This window comes from Microcaecilia unicolor, chromosome 2 (assembly GCF_901765095.1).
Source record: "Microcaecilia unicolor chromosome 2, aMicUni1.1, whole genome shotgun sequence".
Lineage (NCBI taxonomy): Eukaryota > Metazoa > Chordata > Amphibia > Gymnophiona > Siphonopidae > Microcaecilia > Microcaecilia unicolor.
In genome coordinates, this window is record NC_044032.1 from 489,824,721 (window position 1) to 489,848,934 (window position 24,214).

A 24,214-nucleotide genomic window follows, 5' to 3' on the forward strand; every position below is an offset into this window, starting at 1 on the left:
CCATCATACCACTTTAAGTTGTGGCCGGATATGTTGTTTGATTTACATCATATTCACTCAGTGGTCCTTCTGGTGATCTTTTTTTGGCCTCATATATTTCACGATTGTAAGAGATAGCTTATATCCGTCGAAAGCTAAAAGCCATCCAAGCATTGTTTGACTTTAGAAGGATACATACAGGCCTATGTTGTTAGTGTTATGGCAGCATAGATTTCTAGCAGAGGGCTGGCCCGACTATTAGGCTAGACTAGGCAATGGCTTAGTCTAGCATCATCAAGGGGACAACAAAGGGCAGCTCCAATCGGAGCAGAGCAATTGTGACACACCAACTCGGGGGAAGAGGAAAAACTAGCCCAGGGCTCAACAAACCTCAAGTGCCAGATCGCCATAGTGCCTAAAAAAATCTGACCTGGCACTTAGGTTTTTTCCCTGTTGGCAGTTCCTCTCTCCCACTGGGTCCAGCTTTCATCTCTCTTCCTCTCCCTCACGGTTCCTGAATTCATCACCCTTCCCCTCCCATCCCTGAGAAACTTGCCTCTGATCCTCACTGGCAGTGGCAACCTTTCAAGATGCACCTCATTCGCCGACATCAAGTCTTTCCCTCTGCACAAGCACCTGGCAGAAACCCAAATTGTAGCAACATTCCATGTTACCAATCCCAGGGCAAGGAGTGGCTTCCCCCATGTCCATCTAAACAACAGACCATAGACCTTCCAGGAACTCATCCAAACCTTTTCCAAACTAGATACACCAACTGCTGTTACCACATCCATCAGAATTGAGTTCCAGAGCTCAACCATTCTTTGTGTGAAAAAATATTTCCTCCTATTTCACTTAAAGAATGGTTAAGCTCTGGAACTTGCCGCCAGAGGATGTGGTTACAGCGGTTGGTGTATCTAGGTTTGGACGCGTTCCTGGAGGAAACAGTCCATGGTCTTTTATTGAACTGGACATGGGGGAAGTCACTGCTTGCCCTGGGATAGTAGCATAGAATGTTACTGCTAATTGGATTTCTGCTGGGTGCTTGTGACCTAGATTGACCACTGTTGAGAGCAGGATACTTGGCTGGATGGGCTTCTGGAAGTTGTTCCAGTTTTACAAGTTGTTTTTAGTAGAGGTATGCAAAAAACTAAGGAGCAACAAGTCTAGTGATAAATTGAAAGCGATGTCCATATGCAAAAGCTTTCCGGAAAAGCTCTAGAAGAATACTCCAACTCAGCAAGTAACATGTAACCTAAATAGTTTATGGATGGAAATGGTAATTTGTTTTTCTTTTTTGTATGGTTGATACCATTAAAAGCTCTAGAAGAATACTCCAACTCAGCATGCAACATGTAACCTAAATAGTGTATGGATGGATACGGTAACTTTCATTTATTTATTGTGAGGTTGATACCATTATAAACCATTATGCATGAAGTTTTCTCAGGAAGATGATATAAACATTTTAGACTAAATTCTATAAATGGCACCTAAAAAATTGGTACCAAAGAAGCACTTAGCACTATTCTATAAACAGCACGTAAAGATAGGTGCCATTTATAGAATAGCACTTAGTGCTGTGAACTGCAACTACATTTAGTCAGGACCATTTACACCAGTGAAACCTTGGTATAAATCCCTGTGCCTAAATTAGGCATTGATCCCCCTTTATTCTATAACAAACTGTGTAAATTAAAGGAACGCCCCTGATTCGCACATGACCCTCCTATGACCATACCCCCTTTTTGGACCCATATGTAAATTTTAATTAAATCCAATTAGCACCAATAATGCTTAACATCTCATTTATCAACACTAATTGGCTTGTTCAATTAAATTGCACGTGCACCCAAATTTACATGCACAATTTTTAGCAACTTTTATTGAATTCTGGGATTTATGAATAAATAAAATTTCTGTTAATTGCTGTTTGATTATTACCCCCTAAATTTAATACTGTTAATATTGCTGTCATCCATCATTTTAGAAACTGTGGTGTGTTATAGCAAATGAGCATTGAGAATAGAGATCACATGAAACTACATTTTTATTTTGCTGTATTATTTTTGTGATGCAGGGAGAGTTTTGCCTTTATTTTCAGTTTAAATAGGTAATCTTCAGTGAAAACTTGAGTTGATCATCAGTAGCACAGACCATTTTAGAGTAACCATTTAGCAGTTAAAGGTGATAATTCTTCATGTTGTAATGCATGTGTGTTGTGGAATTCAAAGTCCTTATTTTTTTATATTTTTATTTTTACCTAAAGGGAGTGATATATTAGGGCCATCACTACCTGAAATAAGACCTGAAGCACTTCCAAATACATCTAACAATGAAATGACAGCAATTACTGACAGCAAAGAGAAAAAAAACACTGCAAAGAAGAAATGTCTATACAATTTCCAGGAATCTTTCATAGAAGCAAATAAAGTTGTAATGGCAACGTCTTCTGCAACTTCATCTGTGTCTTGTACGGCCACCACAGTGCAGTCGAGTAGTAACCAGTTTAAGGTATCATCTAAGAGACCTTCTTCAATAGGTAAGGAAGACAGAACAAATATATATATAATTTTTTTTTTTTTGTTTACAGCTCTTTGTGTTACTGTGATAATGGAAATCAAGAACAGGAAATTAATTAATACTAGTAAAAAAGGCCCGTTTCTGAGACAAATGAAACGGGCGCTAGCAAGGTTTTCCTCAGAGTCTGTGTGTTTGAGAGAGTGTGTGTGAGAGTGACTGTGTGAGAGAGAGAGACAGAGTGAATGTGCGAGTGTGTGTGTGACATAGAATGAGAGTGTGTGTGTGTGAGAATGAGAAAGAGTGAGTGTGCTGCAGGGCCCCCCCCCTTCGTCTCCCGCCCTCCTTCCCCCTCCCCTCTGTCTTCCCTCCCCCTTCCTTCCCCTCCCCCCTCCCAGCTTCAGGGTCGTGGCCCCCCCTCCCTCCCTCCCACGTTCAGGCTGGCTCCCTCCCACCCTCCCACGTTCAGGCTGCCTGCCTCCCTCCCACGTTCAGGCTACCTGCCTTCCTCCCACCCTCCCACGTTCGGGCTACCTGCCTTCCTCCCACCCTCCCACGTTCAGGCTACCTGCCTTCCTCCCACCCTCCCACGTTCAGGCTGGCTCCCTCCCTCCCCCCACCCTCCCACGTTCAGGCTGGCTGGCTGGCTCCCTCCCACTTCAGGCTGCCTGCCTGCCTGCCTCCCTCCCTCCCACGTTTAGGCTGGCTCCCTCCCATGTTCAGGCTGGCTCGCTCCCTCCCTCCCACGTTCAGGCTGCTTTCCTCCCTCGCTTCCTCCCAGTTTGTGAAACGTTCCCGTTCACCGTGCACTCTTACCTGGGTTCTTCTATTCTTCGCGACGCTCTGTTTTTCTTTGATGCTACGCCTCCGCCCCTGTGCCCGTACCCGTGTTGTTGTATTGGTTGCAACGCTCTGTTTTTCTGTGTAGCTCCGCCTCCGCCCCTGTGCCTTGTCCCTTTCGCCACTCCTCCTCGCACCTCCAACATTGTAATGAAGCTTTCGGTGAGTGTCAGTGCTCCGCCCTCAACGTCATCACGTTGTGACGCGAGGGCGGGGCAGACACTCATGGAGAAAAAGCGATCTACACAACTACAAATTTAGAACGTTGGGAGACTTGAGGCTTAATTAGAACATTGGAGGTGCGTTTTATATAGAGAGATGTAAACCTTTATTTAAAATATCAGTGATTTGGAATGGTAGATTGGAAGGAATTTAATCAGATTAATAGAATTTACTTTTAAGGGTAACCTGAAATTATTCAGTTTGTATGTTTAGAGTATCTTAATCCAAGAGGCCTTATGACATTTTACAAATAGTACCAACCAAAGTAAAACTGAAAAACAATTGACTGAAGACCAGTTTGAACATAGAAGCCATGCTGAGTCAGATTAGGGTCCATTGAGCCCAGCGCCCTGTCGTCAATAGTGGCCAATCAGGGTCACAAGTACTGGTAGAATTATGTGTTTCTCATAGCTCATTACCAATGATGAGCAGTGGTTCTTCCAAATCTACCTAATAATATTTTTATGCACTTTTCCTTAGGAACTTATCTAAACCTCTTTTTAATCCTGCTATGTTAGTCATCTTGACCACATCTTCCAGTAGCAGGTTCCACAGCTTAATTAAGAGATGTGTGAAATAGATTTCTACAATGTGTTTTCAATCTTCTAATCATTAGTTTTTTTATAGAGTGTCCTCTTGTTTTTAAACTTGACAGTTTAAGCAACTGTTTTCTGTTTAACTGTACCACCCCACTTGTAATTTTGGAAACTTCTGTCATAATCCCCTCTATTGTCTTGTTTCCCAAGCTGAAAGCCCTTCCTTTTTAGTCTCTTTGTAAGGGTTCTGTTTACTTTATCATTTGTTACCCTTCTCTGAACCATTTCTAGATGCGCTGTATCCTTTTTTGAGATGGGGTGACCTGTACTGCACACAATACTGAACACATGGATGCATAACGGATCTGTACAGAGGCATAATGTTGTTTTCAGTTTTGTTCTCCATCCCTTTTTGGATAATGAAAAATGATCTGGAGATAAGAGCGACAAGATTATCATATTTATTTATTTATTTTTTTATCATTTTACTTCATTACATTCACATTTATCACATAAATGTAAGGAAATACAGAAATTAATATAAAAAGAAAAACATTTTCTCTCAACAATATATATTTACATAATTGTCCACAATTGGAAGATCCAAGATCAGGAAAACAATCTTAAAGAAAATAAGAAAAACTCAAAATGGTTAATCTTACACTTCACATTTTCTGAGGGAGGAAGTTTAATCGGTTATTGCAGCCGGTACAGTGGTAACTGAAGGAAGTTGCTGCAGAGGATTCTTCATCTGTTTCCACAACTCTTATAATTTCTTAGGTTCAAACAAAAAGTAATAAGGAAATAAAACACTTACAAGGGAACCGCGCTAGGAAGGTCCCACCTAGGGCAGTGATTCCTGGCTTAAAAGCCAAGACTTCACACCTCCCAGTCTGCGATTCCCTTGATGTGTCAGGAAATATATGCATGTTTGAACCCAAAAAACTATCAACCATGTATCGGAAATACAATTTCAAAACATTGTTCCTATCTAAATCAAAGACGAAAGTCACTAATAATATAACTCTATCTATAACTTCTGAATTTTCCAAAATGTCAGTTAAACTACTGTTCCCTTCTTATTAATTTCATAAATGGAACAGGATCCACATTTCTGGTGTCCAAAGAATGCAGTAAGTTTCAAGGACCGCACATCCAAACAACAAAAAAAGTCATTAAGATTTTTATTTCTGCTGTATGTCAACAAACTTGAGTATTTCTTGATCACTTTACTCAAAGCCTTTGTGGATTTTGTAAATTTCAAAATATAAGCAAGGATATCTTTTAAGATCCCTCTCTCAAGCAGATAGATACTCCCTATGGTTATGCAATTGCCTTTCTTAACAATTGCTTTAGAATAGCCTCTTGCACACAACTTCTGCTCCAACTTACCAGGTGACTGATAGCATAATCAAAAGATATTTAAGGCACTGGGAACAAAATGGATCTTTATTCGGAAGACCATCAAACTGGGTTTGGGAGTGTTAAATGCTAGTGTTGAACGGAAAACATTTTTTTAACTACTTCTGTTGCGTTTTCACTGTTAGGTTTCAAGGACCACACATCCAAATGACATAAAAAGTTGCTAAAAGTTTTACTTCTGCTATTTGCCAATAAGCACCAGGAAGAGGCAAATCACTTGTATTCAACAGTGGTGCTGGGCTGGACAAAATGAGTATGGGGGGAGAGAGGAGGAAATGTTGGTCAGGGAGTGGAGAAGTGATTTGGTGTAATTGATACTTTTTAGCTCTTCTTTTTTTTTTTTTTTTTTTTTTTTTAATATTAGCTCTGTGTTACATCCAGGTACAGGCATTTCTATCAAAGTAAATATTAGGAAGTACTTAATGGAAGGTTTTCAGATTTTTGTACATGCTAAATTCAGTTTCCTTATTTTGAATCTGTGAAAAATACAAATGATGATAATGTTACATATGTACACCTGGAGGAAAGGTGAAATAGGAGAGAGGAGGTAGACACTTGGAATACGCCCGAGGTATAAATGCACAGGAGGCAGGTCTCTTTCAGTAGACATGACTTTCTAGAATGAGGGGTAGTAAGATGAGAATGAAAAGAGGGTAGACTCGGTAGAGAGTACATGGAATAGATTTCCAGTAGAAGTGATAGAGAGAAGGACAGTATCAGAATTAAGGAATGCATGGGGCAATTCAGAAGATCTCTGAGGGAGAGAAAGAGATTTTAGAGCTTAGTAGCTAGTTAGATGAGCATTCTGGATAGAGCTGCACCACCTTCAGAAAGCTGCTATTTACATGTCGTGATCCATGCCACACACATGCTAAAGGGGTGTAGCTTTGGCAGGCCAAAAACTTCACATGTATTTCCAATCTTATAATAGAAATACACACAGATAAGTGATTCCCAAACCTGTCCTGGGGCAACCCCAGCTAGTCAGGTTTTCAGAATATCCACAATCGATATGCATGACACATGTTTGCATACCAAAGAGGCAGTGTATGCACGTCAATCTCATGAATATGCATTGTGGATATCCTGAAAACCTTAATGACTGGGGTTCCCCCAAAGACAGGTTTGGGAATCACTAATGTAGATGAAGAAAATTATATCCACATCGAGTTCTGCATCTACCATAAGGCATGCACAAATTCCATTCACTTATTGATACCTGGGGCCTAAACAAAGGGGCAGATGCAAATCTGAATCAATCCCTCCCTCCCCCCCCCCCCAACTCTTCCAACACCACCCTCACCCTCTCTCACATCACCTCGTATACTGATCTACCCCAAACCTTCTTACCAGGGGTTTCTCTGGTAGGACAAGTGTGATCCCTGGATAATCCTGCCCCTGGTGGCCCTCCCCCCGCTCCCCCATAGTCTCATGATAGTACTACTAGGAGTAAAGCTTCGAAATAAGGAAATTCACCCCTCATTTGGTGGTTTGACCCTTAATGTACACATCTGTTTTTATAAAATGGTTGCTGCCCCTGTATGTGCCAGAAAACATACTTGTATTTGACAGCATCCGTATAGGGATTTTACAAAACACTACAAGTTCAGCAGAGCCTTTAGTAAAATTCAGGGGAGGAATTGAGCACACCCTGACCTTGATGTCTAAATTGCCATCTCAACAACCTGTCTAAAATGTGCCTTTTAGGATGCTATTTTGATGTATTTTATATCATAACATATACAAAATAATTTAACAAAAACTGCAAGGATTTCAATCACTGAAATATTCTGGTACACTATCCTAGTTCTACAATACTGCATTCACTTTACCATGTTAGATCTGAGTTTCCCTTGGTCATGGAAGATTCATCCATATACTTAATCATCCAAGCCACTGGAAATTTTTGCACTACTGGATAAATGCAACTCCTTGTCATGTACAAAATCCCACAAAAGTGATGATGTTTGGATTTTCAGCATCACACAGGGTCTTCACAAAGTTTATAGTTCATTAAATTTGATATACTGCTTATCCACTAAAGCAATCATAACGGTTTCGAATATTTAAAATACATAAAAAGAAGTGAATGCCAATTTAGATAGAATAGCACATGCATATCACCAATCACACTTTCTAAAACAGTAAAACAGCATTAAAAATAAACAAACCATCCAGTCCAACTGACACCTGTAGGAGGGCATCAAAAAGCTTAAGAAAACAAATAAGCTTTAAGAAGACGTTTAAAACAAGATAGACACAACTTCACAAAATGTTTGAGGAAGAGCATTCCATATCTTAAGGGCAACATTAAAAAAAGCTCCTTTCCATAGCGTCCCACAGATCAATCCAGAGACTTGTGGGTTATGTCCCTCTACCAGCAGGTGGAGACAAAGAATGCTGGTAGAGGGACATAACCCACAGGCCTCTGGATTGATCTGTTGGGACTAATGGAAAGAAAATTATCAGGTAAGAACTAATTTTACCTTTTTAGTCAATTCCAATTTCTAATGTTTTACTTCTGTTATCCTCAAAAAGCAACCTCCCTCAGAATGCAAAACCTGCGAAGGCTCATAGAAAGTTAATAGGCCAACTAAAATTGGAAGAGTCTTACTATAATTATGCTTTATGTGTTAGGAACAAAAGCTTAAGCCTAATTCTGTAATAAACAGATAACCAATGATGCAGATGATATAATAGAGTTACACGTTCTTACTTTTTCACACGGCCCAAAATTCGAATTGCAGAATTTTGAAGAGTTTGCAATTTTTTGCAGATTCACCTGAGTTAATCCAGACAACACAGAATTAGCATAATCTAAATGAGTTATAAATAAAGCACGTAACAAAATCAAAAGACTCTGAATCTATAAACCCCTGCACAGCTTGTATCTTCCGGAGTATCATGTAGCCTCAATGAATCAAACCATTCATCAGCTCAGTAAAGGATAAATCAGCATCAATCAACACACAAATACTTAAATACTGGAACCACAGTTCTTGTCCTAACAATGAAATCTTAGAACTAGGACATTCCTGACCTCCTAACCACTGGTTTTCCCGTATTCAGAATCATGTGGTGTTCCTACAACTAGTTCCTGGCCCTATCCAAACACCTCTGTCATGTATCCAAAACACAATCAGTTGCATGAATCCTGGCCACCAGTAAAAAAAAAAAAGCATCTGCATAAACATATGGACTGATACCATGCTCCTGAATCAGACCTACCCAAAGGACTCAAAAAGACATTAAACAGGACCAGCAACAAAACTGAACCCTGTGGCACACCCCGAGAAAGAGATCTTGGAGAAGATCTATCTAGACCATCAAGCACTAAGAATGTCCAGTCTGATTTTTAAAAAACCCTTTAAACCAGGCTAAAATCTTTCCTTCCAAACTGATCTCCCACAGTCTCTCCAGTAAGAGCTTATAGTCAATCACATCAAAGGCCTATGCCAAATCAAGAGAAATCAATAACACCAAGAGGCATATTTTCAAAGCACTTAGCCTTCCAAAGTTCCATAGAAACCTATGGAACTTTGGAAGGCTAAGTGCTTTGAAAATATGCCTCTATATCTCCTAAGTCCAATATAGAGCGTAACTCGCCAGTCAAAGTGACCAATGTGGACTCCGTCCTATACCCCACTTGAAAAGCGGTCTGGTGAGGATGTAACACCACCTTATCAGAAATAAACTCCACCAACTGAGTCAGAACAGCCCTTTCAGTCAACTTATTAAAAAAAAAAAAATTGATGAGAGTCGATAATGCTCTGGACAAATTGGGTCTAAGTTATTTGCTTTCAAAATCGGTTGCACCATAATTATAGCTACGTCTTGCAAGGTTCCGCGTTAGGAGTTACGGATCAAGAAAGGGATCTGGGTGTCGTCGTCGATGATACGCTGAAACCTTCTGCTCAGTGTGCTGCTGCGGCTAGGAAAGCGAATAGAATGTTGGGTGTTATTAGGAAGGGTATGGAGTCCAGGTGTGCGGATGTTATAATGCCGTTGTATCGCTCCATGGTGCGACCGCACCTGGAGTATTGTGTTCAGTACTGGTCTCCGTATCTCAAAAAAGATATAGTAGAATTGGAAAAGGTACAGCGAAGGGCGACGAAAATGATAGTGGGGATGGGACGACTTTCCTATGAAGAGAGGCTGAGAAGGCTAGGGCTTTTCAGCTTGGAGAAGAGACGGCTGAGGGGAGATATGATAGAAGTGTATAAAATAATGAGTGGAATGGATCGGGTGGATGTGAAGCGACTGTTCACGCTATCCAAAAATACTAGGACTAGAGGGCATGAGTTGAAGCTACAGTGTGGTAAATTTAAAACGAATCGGAGAAAATTTTTCTTCACCCAACGTGTAATTAGACTCTGGAATTCGTTGCCGGAGAACGTGGTACGGGCGGTTAGCTTGACGGAGTTTAAAAAGGGGTTAGATAGATTCCTAAAGGACAAGTCCATAGACCGCTATTAAATGGACTTGGAAAAATTCCGCATTTTTAGGTATAACTTGTCTGGAATGTTTTTACGTTTGGGGAGCGTGCCAGGTGCCCTTGACCTGGATTGGCCACTGTCGGTGACAGGATGCTGGGCTAGATGGACCTTTGGTCTTTCCCAGTATGGCACTACTTATGTACTTATGTACTAATGTCCTTCCAAACCACTGGCATTATACTCAATTCCAAATTTGGTTCACCAGAACCAAAGACAGTAACCCACGGGCTGGCAGCAATACCCATTTCAGTGGGATTGGATCCAAACATGACACAGACTGCTTAATTTGTTTCATTACCTTCTCCAAACCTATTAACCAAACTGATTGGAATTCCCTCCAAACAGACAGCTGCACTTACAGTATCCTACTTTACCAATATTTCATCTATAACCAAATGTCCACACGTCTGATCAATTTTGGCTAAAAAAAAAAAATCATAGGGAACACGAGCCAGAAACTCAATTAGACTTATACACAATGGATCGATTCCTGGAGACCCTACAAACAGTTTCACTGCTCCCAATATAGGACAACAGATAGGGCCATGCCAGCAACCCAAAATGGTAGAGAAAGAAGAGCTCAGCACAGTACTCTTGCTGAAAACCACACAGCAAGAACTACATACCAACCATCATTGGTCAGAAAAAAAGTTGTGGTGGAGTTTGTTGTCCTATCTGTTATCCTATATCGTGAGCAGTGAAACTGTTTGTAGGGTCTTCAGAAATTGATCCATTGTGTATAGTCACAAAAAAAAAAATCAACCATACTTTCTACATTAGGCATTACCAAACATTTAGCCAAAGACCCTTCAGACAAACTCGATAACACTGAAAGCAACTTGCGTGCTGGACAAGTATCTTTCTTTACTAAAGACAAAAAGGATTGCTTAGTCTGATGAATAATACCTCCCTCGAATAATACCGCAGAATAACCCTACATTTCTCCCTCAAGTCTTTGGATCTATACTTAGCCCGCAAATGCTCACATTTTTGCATCTGCAATTCCTAAACTCACCAGAATGGCGCATGCTTAGATGGTGTTTGCTTCTCCATTTCCACTTCTAATGTATCAACCAAAGATTTCACCTGTTCTTCCAATGGTAAACTCAGAAAATCAGAAGGAAAATGCTGGAACAATGGTATCAACAATTGAGAATCAATCCTCCATATATAACGGGAAAAAGCCTCTGTCTACAGCCACTGTAGGTTGAACTCCACTAAGAGAAAAGCATATCTCCTTATGATTAGATCAAGAGAGAGACTGATAATATCAGTAATATTAAGTGGGGTGAACAAATCAGCCAAAAAACCAAATCTAAAACATTCTCCCCCGAATGGGTTGGAACATATAACTACCGAAGCAGATTCAAATTATGTAAAAAAGAAGGAAAGGCAGCAGCCCGAGATATCACAAGGTTATTAAAATCTCCTAAAAAAATATTTGGACATGCCACAACTAATTCAGCAGTTGTCTGCAGAACCGTATCCCAAATTTCACAGGATAGTCGAGGTGGGCAGTAAAACATTGTGACAAGGCGGTGGCCGTAGCTAGAAGGTTGCTAGGCTGTATAGAGAGAGGTGTGACCAGCAGAAGAAAAGAGGTTTTAATGCCCCTGTATAAGTCGTTGGTGAGGTCCCACCTGGAGTATTGTGTTCAGTTTTGGAGACCGTATCTTGCTAAGGATGTAAAAAGAATTGAAGCGGTGCAAAGAAAAGCTATGAGAATGGTATGAGATTTGCGTTACAAGACATATGAGGAGAGACTTGCTGACCTGAACATGTATATCCTGGAGGAAAGGAGAAACAGGGGTGATATGATACAGACGTTCAAATATTTGAAAGGTATTAATCCGCAAATGAACCTTTTCCGGAGATGGGAAGGCGGTAGAACTAGAGGACATGAAATGGGGGGCAGACTCAAGAAAAATGTCAGGAAGTATTGTTTCACTGAGAGAGTGGTGGAAAGAGTGGTACCCTCCCGCGGGAGTTGGTGGAGATGAAAACGGTAACAGAATTCAAACATGCGTGGGATAACCTACCAAAATCCATAAAAACAACACACGACATAAATAACTTCCGTAAATTACTGAAAACCAATCTATTCAATAGGGCATACCACAAAGACCCATCCTAGATACTAGTAACAAAATCTTTATTAGAATTATACATAACATAACACTTTATTCCTGATTGTTTAAGCTAATCTACCATGATTGAAGTTTAATCCAATACCTTCTATTTCTTGCTATGAAAATTAACTTTATTTGACTACCTAATCTTCTCTGTCTCCTCCTTTTAACTATGTATTTATCTTTTCCGGAATTAGTGATCACCATTACGGAACAATGTAAGCCACGTTGAGCCTGCAGATAGGTGGGAAAATGTGGGATACAAATGCTACAAATAAATATAAAGGAATCCTGTTCAGAAGGAATGGATCCTCAGAAGCTTAGCCGAGATTGGGTGGCAGAGCCGGTGGGGGGAGGCGGGGCTAGTGCTGGGCAAGACTTCTACGGTCTGTGCCCTGAAAATGGCTGATACAAATCAAGGTAAGGTATACACAAAAAGTAGCACATATGAGTTTATCTTGTTGGGCAGACTGGATGGACCGTGCAGGTCTTTTTCTGCCGTCATCTACTATGTTACAATGTAAAATAAGGCTATATATAATCGAAAAGCACCCACAATACTTCAAGAAAACCGATTCTTTATAAGGAAACTTTTCCTTAGATACTTCAACAATTGGCTTTTTAGTGAACACCACTACTCCTCCCCTTTGAAGATCAACTACGATCGGGAAAAGATTAAATAGCCAGATAAACCAGTCGCAGCCAAGTTTCTGTCAAGCACACCACATCAGGTTTCTGCTCCTCCAACAAAACTTGAAGTAAATTGGTTTTTGACCTTAGTGAGTGACAGTTTAATAACGGAACCCTCCATAAAGGAGAGTCCAGCAGTGCCAACTCTCTCTAATATTACTCAAAGAAAAAGGAACAGTAAGTAAATTTGAACTGTCTCTAAAGCATAGCACCTAGCAGTGGCAGCAGCACACTTCTAGAAATGAAATAGAAAAATTCCTTTTTCTCAACAACTGCCTGGTAGCTTGCTCATATCAAATGTCAAGGAATACAGCATACACATTATATATATTTACTATATTTGTTACATTTGTACCCCACATTTTCCCACCTATTTGCAGGCTCAATGTGACTAGAAAGTAGTTTCTCAAATTACCCCGAGGCCGGCTCACTCTTGTATGATTGGAAACAAAAGGTGAAAATATTCCTGCTGTAGGAGAGGATGTAGGATCATCTCGGCACCACCCAACATCAAAATCTCAAGTGGGCTCAGCAAGAAATTCCATCACTATATTTGGTCATGTCTTCTATGATTCATACTTTCCCTTGCCTGACTCCCAATAAAAAGACCTCATGAATTTTCAATAAGACCTGGATTGGCCGCTGTCGTGGACAGAATGCTGGGCTCGATGAACCCTTGGTCTTTTCCCAGTGTGGCATTACTTATGTACAATCTTATTTTAAAAGATCAGAACTTCCATTTTAAAATCGATTCATATTCAGTTAACTTTTTTGGATGACCCTTGTACACATTTTGCAGAAGTAATATATTTTCTGGTATATAAAGAGAAAGAAAGGAAAAAAGAAACTAATTTGCAAAATAATAGTAACAAGATATTTACAGAGAGGTCAATAACAAGAACAATTCTCAGGTCACATTTCTTGCCTGTTGGTAGTATGCAATGTATGCTGGTACTGTAGCAGCTCTTTCTTTTTTCTCCCAGGATTATACAGTGAAGATACTTAGCTGTAATAGGTATTCTCCAAGGACAGCAGGCCATTCATTCTCATATGTGGGTGACATCATCCACTTCACCCGGTGTGAATCATAAACAAGCAAATACAGCTTTAAGAGCATTCGCAGCATGTCCACCGCACATGTGTGAGTGCCTTCCTGCCTGCTGTGAGAGCGCAGGACCATCTGTACAATAACATAGCATAGAATCAACTCCAAGGGGAAGTGGGAGGTTATGTGAGAATAAATGCCCTGCTGTCCTCAGAGAATACCTTGTACAGATAAGTATCTTTGCTTTCTCCATTCTCACATGTGGGAATCGCTAGCTATCAGGCTCACCAAAAACAATAACTATTGGGCAGTTTGGCCTCGCAAATGGTGAATCAAAATGCTGATCAACCTGAAACCATATACAACTGGGTGAGAGTGCAGCCTGGATCAGAACAAAACGGGCCTAGCGGGGTGGAGTTGGATTCCAGATCCCAAACAAATTCTGCAGAACTGTCCAAATCGACTATAACGTCAAGTATCCTGCTCAAGGCAGTAGCGAGATGTGAATGTGTGGACTGAAGATCATATTGTAGCCTTGCAAATTTCTTCAATGGAAGCTGACCTCAAGTGGGTAACTGACACAGCCATTACTCTGACATTGTGAGCCTTGACATGACCCTCAAGAGTCAGCCAATTGGAGATTGTGCATTTCCTGATGGCATCCCCCATCCTCTTGGGATCAAAAGAAATGAAAAGCTGAGTTGACTGTCTGTAGGGTCCAGTCCGCTTCATGTAAAAGGCCAGTGCTTGCTTGCAGTCCAAGGTGTACAGTACACTTTTGCCAGGATGGGCATGAGGTTTGGGAAATAATGTTGGAAGAACAATCTGGTTCAGATGGAACTCCGACATAACCTTAGGCAGCAATTTAGGGTGCATGTGGAGAACTAGTCTGTTATGATGAAATTTAGTCTAAGGTGGAACCTCATTGTCCCTGCAATCTGTAGTAACTGCCAGCAAAAACAAGACCTTCCAGGTCAAGTACTTCAGATGACAAGAATCCAGCAGTTCAAAAGGAGCATTCATCAGCTGAGTGAGGACGACGCTGAGATCCCATGACTCAGGTGGAAGTTTGACAGGGGTTTGCAAAAACAAACCTCATGAAGCAAACAGCTAAAGGCTGTCCAGAGATGAGCCTACCCTCTGTACAGTGATGGTAAGCACTAATCGCACTAAAGTGAACTCTTACAGGTGGAGTCTTGAGATCAGACTCAGAGGAGGTGTAGAAGGAATTCAAGCAGGGCCTGTGTATGGCAAGAAAGGGGATCTAGGGCCTTGCCCTCACACCACACAGCAAACCTCCATTTAAAAGAGTAGCACTTCTCAGTGGAATCTTTCCTGGAAGCCAGCAAGACCCTGGAGACACCCTCAAGAAGATTGTTTACCGAATACAGTGATTGGCAGACAGCAGTACCACTGCAAGATGCAAGGAAGGAAATTCTAACCATCAACATCCAGGCTGTGAGGGCTAGAGACTGGAGGTTGGGATGTAGAAGGATCCCTCATTCTGCGTGATGAGGGTCAGAAAACACTTCAATCTCCAAGGTTTTTCGGAGGACAACTCCAAAAGAAGAGGGAACCAGATATACCTGGTCCAGTATGGAGTGATCAGGATCATGGTTCTTCGGTTTCCAGTTTCAGCAAAGTCTTCCACACAAGAGGGATGGGAGGATGTGCATGCAGACCAGTCCCCCCAATGAAAGAGAAAGGCATCCGACACTAGTCTCTTGTGGACCTGGAACCTGGAACAGAATTTAGTGGATTTAGTGAAGGGAAATCTTGCCTCACCAATCTATTACATTTCTTTGAAGGGGTGAACAAACGTGGATAAAGGTGAGCAGGTTGATATTGTGTATCTGGATTTTCAGAAGGCGTTTGTCAAAGTACCTCATGAAAGACTCCAGAGGAAATTGGAGAGTTATGGGATAGGAGGTAGTGTTCTATTGTGGATTAAAAACTGGTTAAAAGATAGAAAACAGAGAGTAGGGTTAAATGGTCAGTATTCTCAATGGAGAAGGGTAGTTAGTGGGGTTACCCAGGGGTCTGTAATGGGACTGCTGCTTTTTAACATATTTATAAATGACCTAGAGATGGGAGTAACTAGTGAGGTAATTAAATTTGCTGATGACACAAAGTTATTCAAAGTCGTTAAATCGCGGGAGGAATGTGAAAAATTTCAAGAGGGCTTTACGAGACTGGGCATCTAAATGGCAGATGACGTTTAATGTGAGCAAGTGCAAAGTGATTAATGTGGGAAAGTGGAACCCAAATTATAGCTACGTCATGCAAGGTTCCACGTTAGGAGTCACGGACCAAGAAAGGGATCTAGTTGTCGTTGTTGATGATACGTTGAAACCTTCTGCTCAGTGTGCTGCTGCGGCTAAGAAAGCAAATAGAATGTTAAGTGTTATTAGGAAAGGAATGGAAAACAAAAATGAGGATGTTATAATGCCCTTGTATCGCTCCATGGTGCGACCGCACCTCGAATACTGTGTTTAATTCTGGTCGCCGCATCTCAAAAAAGATATAGTGGAATTAGAAAAGGTGCAGAGAAGGGCAACGAAAATGATAAAGGGGATGGGACGACTTCCCTATGAGGAAAGGCTAAAGCGGCTAAGGTCTCTTCAGCTTGGAGAAAAGGCGGCTGAGGGGAGATATGATAGAGGTCTATAAAATAATGAATGGAGTTGAACGGGTAGATGTGAAGTGTCTCTTTACGCTTTCCAAAAGTACTAGGACTAGGGGGCATGCAATGAAGCTACAAAGTAGCAAATTTAAAATGAATTAGAGAAACTTTTTCTTCACTTAACATGTAGTTAAACTCTGAAATTCGTTGCCAGAGAATGTGGTAAAGGCGGTTAGCTTAGCAGAGTTTTAAAAAGGTTTGGACGGCTTGCTAAAGGAAAAGTCCATAGACCGTTATTAAATGGACTTGGGGAAAATCCACTATTTCTGGGATAAGCAGCATAAAATGTTTTGTATTTTTGGGGGGATCTTGTCAGGTATTTGTGACCTGGATTGGCCACTGTTGGAAACAGGATACTGGGCTTGATGGACCTTTGGTCTGTCCCAATATGGCAATACTTATGTACTTATGACTTTGTGATTGAATTGAGTGGCAAAGAGATCCTCCATGTGGGTGCCCCACACTTTGTGGATCTCGCAGGCAACGCCCATGTTGAATGACCCTACTCAGGCTGTTGGATGTGCCAGTCAGGTAAGTGGCCTTGAACATCCGATGCTGGACTGTCCAGTGCCACATCCAGACAGCCTCTTGACACAGTGGGCATGATCCAGTAACCCCCACCCCCCCCCCCCCCCCCCCCCCCCCGCTTGTTGGTGTAGTACATTGCAACCTGATTGTTTGAGTACAGTTTTATTTATTTGTTACATTTGTACCCCGCGCTTTTTCCCACTCATGGCAGGCTCAATGCGGCAGGCAATGGAGGGTTAAGTGACTTGCCCAGAGTCACAAGGAGCTGCCTGTGCCAGGAATCAAACTCAGTTCCTCAGTTCCCCAAGACCAAAGTCCACCACCCTAACCACTAGGCCACTCCTCCACTTTGGTTGAACAGTCAATCTCTCAAATCCTTTAGAGTGTTCCAGATTGCCTGTAACTCCAGGAGATTGATCTAAAGATCTGATTCCTGAGCTGACCAAGCACCCTCAGTGTGAAAGCCATCCAGATGAGCTCTCCACTTCAGGGGGATGCATCCATCATCAGCACCTTCTGGGGCTGAGAAATTAGGAATGGAAGTCCCACAGTCAAATTGGACTGAATTTCCACCCAAGTAGAGACTGAACCAGCTCTGGTGTTACTGAGATGGTATCCGCTTGGTTCCCCAAAGCTTGGCACCACTGGGAAGCAAGGGTTCACTGAGCAATTCTCATGTGAAGATGTGACATGGACAATGGAGGTTATGTGGCCTAACAACCTCAACATTTTCCAAGCTATGTATGACCTGCTGGCTGGCTCAAACCTGAGTGGCAAGAGCAACAAGAGAAAAGCCCACACCTGCTGCATGCCTAGCAGGGCTCCGATGAACTGCAATTGCTGAATGGGATGGAGATGGGACTTAGGGTAGTTTAAAATGAACCCTATTAGCTCCAACACCTGAATAGTTCTCTACATGGACTCCTGAGCACCATCTTTCAACATGCTCTTTACCAGCCAGTCGTCCAGATAGGGGAACGCATGGACTTCTAGTCTGCATAGTGACACTGCTACTATTGCAAGATGCTTGGTGAATACTCTGTGAGCCGAAACAAGGCCGAAAGGCAACATGCTGGCGAAAAGAAGGAGCATGCTTGTGTCTGAGAGTAGTAGGGATCACTCTTCAGCTTGCCCAAAAACCTCCTAGATGAAGAAGGTGCAGAAGATGTCTGGCAGGAGAGTAATTGTGTCTGTGTTTCTTGACGAGGTCAGCCTCCTCCACCTTGTTTCCAAAAAGATTACCTCCCCGGCATGTGACATTCGCCAACCTCTCCTGGACCACAGGATCCAAGTCAGAGATACAAAACCATGAGTGTCTGCACATCGCTATACTCTGGGAAGAGATCCTGGACGCCATATCAAAAGTGTCATAAGCACCCCTGGCCAAGAGCTTTCTACACACCTTCTGCTGCTTACTGGTGAAGAGATTCGGCCTGCTGCTGTGGGAGAGAATCTGCTAAATGAGACATACTGCACACGAAGTTCCACAAGTTTAGGCTTGTGTAGAGCTGGTAAGATTGAATTGGAAGATGAGCATAGAGGCCTGATACATCTTCCACCCAAACGAATTTGGGGTTCTAACCTCTCTGCCAGGGGGCGCCAAAGCATAGTCCCTAGTACTCGTGGCTCTTTTGAGCGCGTATTCCACCACCAAGGAATGATGAGGCAGCTGAGGCTTGTTGAAGGGAATTCTGGATCTGATACATGGTGGTCTTCTTGTGCAGCACAAAGACCAACAGGAGAGACTCCCAGTTCTTCACCTGAACGTCTTCCAGGATCCGGTAAAGGGAGACAGTCACAACCTCTCTAGGAGGAGAGTCGTAGTCCAGGACCTCGAACATCTCAGCTCTAGGCTCGTCCTCCATCTCTAAACGAATGACAATAGTAGCCACCATTTCCCTGACAAAAACAGGGAAGGAAAAGCACTCCGATGGAGACTTCCTCTTTTTCTCTGGTATAGAGGGGTCAGATGGGATACCATTTGACTCCGATGAGAAGTACTGTGGATCCTCATCGATGTTGGCAAAGAATTCCTCGTAGGAGGGCTAAGACCGAGCCTGCTTTGAAACAGAGCAGCCATGTCTCCGAGAAGGGTGTTGAGATGTTGGTTCCAACCTTGACTCTGGCAAAGCTTCCTCCACAGATGTTGAGGAGGTGCCAACACCGGCTGCTGTCAACACCGGCATTGAAGATCTAACCGGAGAGGCAACAGCAAGAGGCACGGCTGGTGCAAGCACCTCAGACACCGATGTACACTGTTGTAAAGTCCCCGCCAAGTGCTCATGGAGCATGGTCTGGATGCGCACATCGAGGGAGGCCATCAGGAAAGGCTGGGGTGTCGGTTCAGAGACACTGCTGAACTGCAGGGGTCCAGACGTGTGCCTGGTCCTGGTTGCTTGGAGACCCACTTAGTCACCTTTTGTATGGAGGAGGAGCGCTTCTCCTGGCACTGACACTTATTGGGGACCGAATTCCTCGGTACCCCAGAGCTCCTGGCACTGGTCATCAAGGGGGATCGATGGCGATGCTTCCTGGCCTTCACCCAGTGCCGGTCTTCGATGCTCCTTGGTGCCGATAAGGACAGCATCAAATCCCCATGTTGCCTCGGAGTCAAGTCTGATTCTGACCTGTCCCGGGGGCCCTGCCCAGCAGTCAGCATCGACGCAAGTGGAGACCCATTCAATGCACTTCCACTCCCTGTGTCCAAGACAGGCCTCTATCATAAGGACCAGTGCACCCAATGCCGATGCTTCTTCTGTTAGCAATGCTGAGGTTTTGGACCAGGCTGCGAACATTTTTTTTCCCTTTGAGCCTCTGTGGCCAGCTGGGTTCTTCATACGAAGTCAAAGAACAGCTAGAAGGGTATGTTGTGGCCCCAAACACTGAAGTTACCAAGAATGAGTGTCTTTGCCAGAGATTAGTCCTATTGCACCAGCTACAGTGCTTGAAGCCACTGGAAACCTTCAATGACATGGAAGGGAAAATAACCGTAACTAAATCAAACAGCTCGATGGTGACTGAATAAAAGGGGCAAGCAACAGAAAAAGTGCCAGAGCTAAGGCAAAAGAGGGGCCTACTGAGTACATCAAAAATAAAGACAACTTAAAAGTGGGGAAAATCAAACTAAAACACTGCAGGAAGGGAGAGGAACTTTTCTGAAGAAAGCAAAACAAATAATCGGGGGGAAAAACCCCGAAGGGAAGGCACAAGGAACAGCGCTCACGCACCAGACGCTGTGAGGAGCGCAGGACAGTCGCTTTCTCTCCTCACTGCAGGTGAGAAGAGACTGGGTCCTACACTCTTGCAGCAGGCGGGAAGGCACCAGTGCATGTGCAGTGGGGACGCTGTGTGCACCCTTAAAGCTGTATTAGCTTATATAAGCTCCGCACCAGGCAAAGTGGATGACTTCATCTACATGTGAGAATATGGACTGCTTGTCCTCGGAGAAAGTTTTTCTGCTTATTTTTTTATTGGAAGGTCTTTTATTTTCTCTGTTATTTTAAGAAATATATTTCTTTATATTTTGTTTAGTATTTCCCTCTTGCCTTTCCATTGGTAGTTCAGAGCAAGTTACATGTTTGTTTGAACTTGATATACTACCTTTCAAAACATGAATCAAAGCAGTTTACAAAAGATACAAAATAAATGTGAAAAGGAAAGGAACTACATCTTCCTTATAGGAAAGTTGAAAGGAGGTAAAGAAGGGAAGAAAGGAATGGGATAAGTACAGTAGGTATTTCCTTGTCCCTAGAAGGCTTACAGTCTGTACCTGAGGCAGTGGAGGGTATAAAGTGCCTTGCCTAAAGGTCACAAGGAATGTTAGTGGGATTTGAACTATGGTCTCTTTGATTCAGAACCTGCTTTTCTAACCATAAACTTACTCCTCCACTCTAGTATTTTGTAATGTGCAATAGGAAGTGCATTTCTGTTTCTATTTCACCAGCTTCACATTTCTTGCGAAGTTGGGCTTCATGAAGTTTCCAGTTCAGTTTTTGTCTGCTTCTTTCTATTTCTAGTTTTAGTAACTTATTCTGTATTTGACAAGGGTTTGTCTGTGTTTTGCATGTATAAGCAAAGTCAGGTATTCTACTAGTGTATAATATAGACATGTTCTATTGGTGGGCAGCCCCTCCTGAAACTTGTCCAGGGGTCTTCACACCAGCAACCCTATATCACTGAATCCTGTTTGAATGCATCCAACATGAGACGAAGAGCATATCATCAGATGAGAAACTTTTACAGTGGCAGTTAAGATCAATATACAATGTATTAAGAATTCTTACAGGATAGCTTAAGAAAACTCTGTTAAAAATGTGTTTTTTGTATGAATTGAGAGTTTGGTCCTGTGAATATTTAAAAATTCTAGGAAACTGTGTGAAACAACATAAATACTCTATCCTGACTAAATTCTGCTCTTATCTCCTTATTTTGTACTCTATAGAAAATTACTGCTTGATCTAAATATGGAATTAAATCTGTCTTCTTTAGTTGGGTTTGCCATTGTACTTAGTGTAGCATTGAGAGAATTCAGCTGCTTGATCTTGAGGAGCTAATTGGATATAACACATTAACAAGTGTGAATGCATTACTATAGAAATTTGTTTTATTTTACCTTAAAAAATCCGTAGTATCTCATTATGCCTTTTTAAAAATTTAGGTGAAGTGTTTCACAGTATCAGTAAAGAGGACCATAGACATTCTGTGCCGGTTGCACCAAGAAACAGCCCTACAAGTTTAGCAAATCTTCCTCCTCTCTCTCCTGCTGCACTTTCTCCAGCTTCTACACCCCATCTCCCAAATCTTGCAACACCTTCATTTCCAAAAACAGCAGCAACAGCTCCTGGATTTGTGGACCCACATTCAGGACTCTGCCCCAGTACAGCTGCACCCCCTACATCAATCGACAATTCTGTGAGTGCTCCACCAAGTGTGTGTAGGTAAGTTTACTGCACTTTTGATATTGTAGTTTATATTTTTTTAATGCAGAATTAATGCTCCTAACCCTTGAGCAAAGTCTGCTGCTATGGAATGGAGACAGATTAAACTAACAGCAAGACATTTGCTGCTATGGAATGGAGACAGATTAAACTAACAGCAAGACATTCCGTCCCTGTGATTGTGAAGATCATGAAAATCAATATATTCTTAAGTGACTTGTTAGTGTAGCTATTCTCTGTTTAACCGGAAAGAACATCTGATTAAAATTCAAATGTCTGACCCTTCATGCAGTGGGATTGATCACTTCAAAGATGGAGAAGGAACCTTGTTGAAAATCAATGACACCTGCCTTGCCCTGAAATCTCTTCTTGGTCCCTTTCCCAACCACCAATAGGTAGTTTCCTGAGAAGCCATCCTTCATTCACAGCTGCAGACATACACCCCCCCCCAACTGTACAAATGACTCCCCCCCCCCCCCCAGACTATACAGATGGCACCCATAGCCCCCTTCTCTCACAGCCTTGTACATATCCCTACCAGCCACTCTTTGCCAACAGCCATTCAGCTCTTAACACTGAGTTTCAGCAGGTTCACTTCTATTAATTTTAAAGGTTTTTTTTCTACATTTAGTTATTCTAAAGATTTGCTTTGTGTTCCTAATGCAGTGACCCTGATTGTGAGGGCCATCACTGTGAAAACAGTAATGCATATGACCATCAACAGTATGATGGAGAAGAAAGTCAAGATGAAGACAGCTGTTCAGAGCACAGTTCTAGTACCTCAACATCTACAAATCAAAAAGAAGGGAAATACTGTGATTGTTGCTACTGCGAGTTTTTTGGACATGGAGGGGTGAGTTTATTTACTTGGTTTTGCAAGTGTACTAACCTGCTTTTCTTTTTGAAGTGTGATACTTCTTTCAACACTCTGTACCGTTTTTATAGGCATATATTGGTTCCTTCAATGTAGCAGGCTTTTTCATACATTATGCAGTATATACCAGCAAGTACAAAGTAAAAACTTACAAAATCAACTTCATATTTTTTTTAAAGTTGAGATGTGCTCAGATGTGTGCTCAGATTGCTTAAGTCACAATTCCTGCACATGCCAAAACTCTATAGCGTCTTCTGTTAGAATAAGGAACATAACTGTTGGTGAGGCCCCACCTGGAGTATTGTGTTCAGTTTTGGAGGCTGTATCTTGCAAAGGATGTTAAAAAAAAAAAAAATTTAAAGCGGTGCAAAGAAAAGCTACAAAAATGGTATGGGATTTGCGTTACAAGACGTATGAGGAGAGACTTGCTGACCTGAACATGTATACCCTGGAGGAAAGGAGAAATGGGTGATATGATACAGACGTTCAGATATTTGAAAGGTATTAATCCGCAAATGAACCTGTTCCGGAGACGGGAAGGCGGTAGAACTAGAGGGCATGAAATGCGGTTGAAGGGGGGCAGACTCAAGAAAAACGTCAGGAAGTAATTTTTCACGGAGAGAGTGGTGGATACTTGGAATGTCCTCCCGCAGGAGGTGGTGGAGATGAAAACGGTAATGGAATTCAAAAATGCGAGGGATAAACTTACTGGAATCCTGTTCAGTAGGAATGGATCCTCAGAAGCTTAGCGCAAATTGGGTGGCAGCACCAGTGGTTGGGAGGCGGGGCTAGTACAGGGTAGACTTCTACGGTCTGTGCCCTGAAAATGGTAGGTACAAATCAAGGTCAGGTATACATATAAAATAGCACATATGAGTTTATCTTGTTGGGCAGACTGGATGGACCGTACAGGTCTTTTTCTGCCGTCACCTACTATGTCACTATGAGACCAGACAAACTCTGCACAGTCCCTGTAGTTCTTCCAGACTCCAGATGGGGAAGCTGTGTGCTTCCAAGCATAAAGGAATCGGTCTTAGAATCTTTCAAATAAGTTTCCACACTTTGAAGTGTTACTGAAGAAAAAGGGTAAACAGTAGGAGGTAGGAAAACTTCCCTTTCAGAATCAGTCACTTAAAAATACTGTATCAGAATCTGAAGAACACTGCCCCCCCCCCCCCCCAAAAAAAAAAAAAAAAATGAAAAGCTAGGTTTCCAGAAAACTGATCTAAAGTTCTCCTCCCTTGCTCCCCCTGGAGCTACTTCCTTAAAACCTCAGAAAATCCCTCCTAAGGGGTTAATGTTTGTAGAAGATT

General features: G+C 42.2%; 1 protein-coding gene across 3 annotated transcripts in view; it reads left to right on the forward strand.

Moving 5' to 3' along the window:
- The window catches only part of FAM193A (family with sequence similarity 193 member A), a 328,734-nt gene that overhangs the window by 258,799 nt on the left and 45,721 nt on the right, over positions 1–24,214 (forward strand). For all 3 annotated transcript variants that reach the window (XM_030191118.1, XM_030191119.1, XM_030191120.1), the window contains 3 exons: positions 2,249–2,521; positions 21,748–22,027; positions 22,694–22,880. In XM_030191118.1, coding sequence (XP_030046978.1) covers positions 2,249–2,521; positions 21,748–22,027; positions 22,694–22,880 — 740 coding nt within the window. The remainder of the gene's footprint in view (positions 1–2,248; positions 2,522–21,747; positions 22,028–22,693; positions 22,881–24,214) is intronic.